Genomic DNA, 4,408 nt, shown 5'->3' with positions numbered 1-4,408 from the left:
TCTTGGTACTGCAAACAGAATATCAGGAGACATGATGCTACTGCCCTAAAAATTACATCATTTCAGAAGAGAGGGAACCAGAAAATATGCAAAGGTCATGGATACGGCACCCATATCTCAGGTAAAAAGTTGAAACGTCCCTCAGGAGGAATAATATCGATATAGATATAGGCAAATGCATGGGTCTCAGTATACCTGTAAGCATGTCTACAAAACGAAAATTTGCCTTTGGTTCAAAACTGGATAAGGTTTTAACTTTGGCCTGTTGAAAATATACAAGCTCCAGGTCACTGATTTTAAGGATAACAGATACAGGTTAGTGACGCAAACTATGGTTCTTATCTGTCGGGTGGTCATGATGGATAGTTGCCACATGCCAGGAGTCAGATATTAATGAGGTGCCTAGTCATCTGGCATGGCTTCACCAGCCAGAGGTCGAGAAATGCCCTTCTCAGTAGAGCTCTTTTCTCGGCAAAATCTTGCTGGATCTGCAAACAACCTTGTAAACGGCCACCTGAAGGAGAAAAAAAAGATGGTTGCTGCAGTGAAACTTCAGATCAGCACTCCAAGATGCAAATTAATAGAACACCACCTGCTTAACCGGACGGTCTTTGATTCTATAACAATTTCTTCAAACACATATCCTGTTCACGGCATGGTAAACACGGTAAAGAGAATCAGAATAACACATATGACCGCATTGCCAGTGTAGACATTCCACTTGCAGTCAACTGATCAGCCAGATTAAAAAGAAAAAAAAAGGAGAAAGAAAACAAGTTGGCTATCAAACTTCTTGTTTTTTTGTACAAAGCATGGAAGGCAACCAGAAATTCATTTCTTATGAAACTACAATATCACATAATGGTAAGGCATCAGGTTATTGATCAACTAATAACACGTGATCCATAGACTCATGCTATGATTATCCAGAATTTTTGCAGTTCAACAATATTATGCTTGGCCACTAAGGAAATATTGGATTTCAGTCTGCATATCATCAGTGTGTCAACTTGCATTTGTAGGACAGGATCTTGATTCAGATTAGGTTTTACACACACTAGTTGGCAAGGGCAGCATAAATGCCTTCAAATGTGCCTCAAGATTTATGCAAAACATTTGAAATTCAGACCAGTATGATGATGGACTACATATCGAGAGTAGCACATCCTGAAATATGATGGACTACATATCGATAGCTAATGCTGGATAACAAAACTGACAGGTTATATTGTCTGACACAAAATAAGTGAAACAAATGTTCATATTAATTTAGCAGGCCATTCAGTTGTTACAAATTACCTTCTTCAAAAGTCTTGTTGGAAAAATATTTGGCCTTCAACCGTGCTGCAAGCTTACCCTGATATTTTTTGGTTTTCTCTGCATGCTCCAGGGTCTTTAGCTCTCTATGCGGAATAATAAAAAGAACACTTAGAGTAAATTTTCATGGTTTTCACAGTGACCAAGGAACAGCTTCTACAGCATTCACAACTAAAGGCATTAGATAAGGATGAGGCTGTGAAAATAAACTAACAAACTATTGAAACGATGCATTATCAGTAACAATCAATAAGTAGGGTCTACTATTTTTTTCAATGAACGCAGGGATCCATTGTCAATTTGTTAGGAAGAAAAGTGAATAAGTTTGAAAATCTGAATGGAGATGCCTTCCATGGGCTAATCGCTTGTTTTGTAGTCCCAGGGGAACTAACATGATTTTTGACATAAAAACAGGTTGCAGAAAAGGTATCTCTTGTTTTATACTATTGACAACTTGTGTAGCCATATAAACTCGCAGAGATGTATTTTCACTGCAGTGTGCTGTCAAACCAGAAAGACCAAGCGATCCTTGTATAACTATTGAAAAACAGAATCAGTTCCAAAACTGCTAACTAACACTCGTTAGTCAAATTTTGGAACGGCCAGTTCACCCATGGCAGAAGAAAAGATTGCTACTCCAGCAGGAATGTTGGATAGGAAATACTAATATGGCTGCATCTCGTCAAAATATTTTTTTCTTTTCTTTTTAACGAACTGCATAAAACATCTGACAGAAACGTTCTCGTCGATCTTGAACACATGCAATGTGGTTTCCAAACTCTGAGCGAGCTACAAAGAAAAGCAAACAAGAAACTGCAAGCCCGGTTATGTAACAATCTTGCCCCATGGGCCAAAAAAAGAACAAAGCAATGGAAAAGCAGGTGGGGAACCTTTCCTCCCCGTTGACATTCAAAAAAAATTTGCAAGACCTAAATCGTTTCAAAAGTAGGTTAGGGACTAGTAGTCTCGTCAGTTGGCAGTATCAATTAAGCACCCCACAGTTGGGCTGGGCACACGCGTGCATACAAAGAAGCGCACGAATGTGTCAGTAGCAACGCTGCCGTCCAACCGTAGCAAGAGTAGACAGCGTGCTGGAATGCGCTCAGTTCGTGAACCCCGGAACCCAATGTACGTAGCTGCACAACTCCTGGTCCTGGGTGACAGTTGCGCACAAACACGGAGCACGGGAGAGGGGAGCGCAGGTGAGAGGGCATTACGAGTAGTAGTCGACAGACGGAAGCCGAGCCGTGTCCTCCTCCTTCGCTGGCCCAGATCGGGAACCCTAGGTTAGGTGATGAGGTCAGGTGAGCTGAGCCTTAGTGCGAGCTGAGTGGAGACAAGAGGCCCGAGAGCGAGAGACACAGAGGGAGGGAAGTGGTACCTCGACGGGTAGACGCTCCGGCGCCACGGTGGAGACCGTGCCCTGCGCCGCTCGCTGCTGCGGCGGCGGCGCTCCGGCAGCGGGAGGCCACGGGGAGGACGGCATTTGGAAGGGAGAATGCTGCTGACCCTGACCTGACGGATGACCGCCTTGTCAACCTTGTCTTTCGAAAAGAAAAGGAAAAAAAAATTCAAAATTTGCCGAACGTCCTCTGAAATTCGATCTGGATAGTTCATTTTAGATCGGACGTCGTGTATATTTATATGTGTCGTATTTTTTTTTTGTTGATTATTAACAACCTTATGTGACCAACGAAAATAATGTGTTTGCCAAGCACGTGATATATATTTTATTTGTCTTATGGGTGCAATATGCTACCCAATCTGGGATTATGATGTTCTGATGAATTGCTGGCTCATAACTCATATACTTCGTTTATAAATGGCGCTGACTGAAAGGGACGAGCATTGTTTTCTCCTTTTACGACTTGCAGAGTTTCGGGTGCCGTTTGGTTCCCGATATAACGTAAATGGTGATGATAACGATTTACACTCGAATACTGGCAGTAACAAATTTGAATAAGAAGGTATCCATTTGTAGTATGGTATCGATTATGGTTAGACTTAAACAAACATTATCTAACGTTATTGGCATCATAGTAACTCGAAATGAAGATTCTGAACATTTCATTTGTACTTTCTGTTCGAAAAAAATGTTCGTTTTGTTTCATGTATAAAAATACCGACAGCATGATCAGACAGTGCAACTATAGAACATAAGATTATATAGTTGTATATGAGCATTGTTGTTTATTTGTTCTTGATTGTTATATGATATAAAAAATAAAGCAATACAAGTTAGAGTATTGGAACATTCTCCCTTTAACTATCATTTTTTGAAGAGATAGTTTAAAAGAGAGCGAATAAATAAATGGCACAGACGAAGTAAGGATGTACAAAAGTGCAACAAAGGATGAAACATGCTACTCATCTTGTATGCCTTCTTATTATCTTATTTCTTCCTTCTGAATTAAATGTACAAGCGTACCTTTGTCTTTATACAAGAGACAGCTCGAAGGACCTTTAAAGGCTAAAAGAGATGAAGTTTGATGCCCTCTAAAAAGGTGAATTTATATATGATACTAATCACCTATTTATAAAGGAGGGATACAACTTCGTATGAAATAACAACCATGCCCACAAGTTTACAATTATGATTTACAAATATTATGTTTATGCTGAAGGTTAGTTGTTTTGTAGATCTTGAGCCAACTAGGCTCCCAACAAGTATTGCAACTCTGATGGATTTTGTTTTTCTTTTCTATCTTTGTGTTTTTTTCTTTTCAGTTGCCAATTTGCAGTGTCGAGTGAGTGTGACCATCAATTTCCATTTTTTATTCGGTTCCTGGAAGGAGGGGGGATACTGAAACTCTTGCTGACATGGTTCTTGTTGAATGCTTCTGTTCCCCTTCCAGCGATAAGGATGGCACCTTACCTGGTTGTTCAGAGTGTTGCGATTCCAGAGGCGTAGTTTTGCCTCGCAACCAAGGTTTACAAAACCGGTAAAAACCGACGGTAAATCGGTCGGTTTACCGAAACCGCCGGAGTGCGGTTTTGGTTAACCACCGTTTTTTCCCAAATTCGTTCCAAATTCAAAAAAATGAAAAAAAATCATAAAAACTGAAAACCGTCGGTAAACCGTTTTTTGGAC

The 4,408-nt window shown here is 40.4% G+C and overlaps 1 protein-coding gene across 1 annotated transcript; it reads right to left on the bottom strand.

Moving 5' to 3' along the window:
* Nucleotides 1-230: 230 nt before the first annotated feature.
* On the bottom strand, nucleotides 231-2,847 carry LOC100381393 (uncharacterized). Its single transcript, NM_001174235.2, has 5 exons — nucleotides 2,699-2,847; nucleotides 2,535-2,599; nucleotides 1,300-1,403; nucleotides 593-644; nucleotides 231-514 (listed from the first exon to the last, which is right to left on the bottom strand). The coding sequence occupies exons 1-5, from the start codon at nucleotides 2,801-2,803 to the stop codon at nucleotides 403-405; spliced, it is 438 nt and encodes a 145-aa protein (NP_001167706.2). The 5' UTR covers nucleotides 2,804-2,847; the 3' UTR covers nucleotides 231-402.
* Between the last annotated feature and the right edge of the window lie 1,561 nt (nucleotides 2,848-4,408).

This window comes from Zea mays, chromosome 1 (assembly GCF_902167145.1).
Source record: "Zea mays cultivar B73 chromosome 1, Zm-B73-REFERENCE-NAM-5.0, whole genome shotgun sequence".
NCBI lineage: Eukaryota > Viridiplantae > Streptophyta > Magnoliopsida > Poales > Poaceae > Zea > Zea mays.
This window is presented reverse-complemented; position numbering and strand designations above follow the sequence as displayed.

Bases quoted from the DNA above. Each gene is read 5' to 3' on its own strand.
- LOC100381393 (NM_001174235.2), bottom strand. From the start codon at position 2,803: ATGCCGTCCTCCCCGTGGCCTCCCGCTGCCGGAGCGCCGCCGCCGCAG. The intron at 2,600-2,698 runs GTACCACTTCCC...CACCTAACCTAG, and splicing joins CGGAGCGTCTACCCGTCGAG to GGTTCCCGATCTGGGCCAGC. The intron at 515-592 runs GTGGTGTTCTAT...TTTCTCCTTCAG, and splicing joins AAGACCGTCCGGTTAAGCAG to GTGGCCGTTTACAAGGTTGT.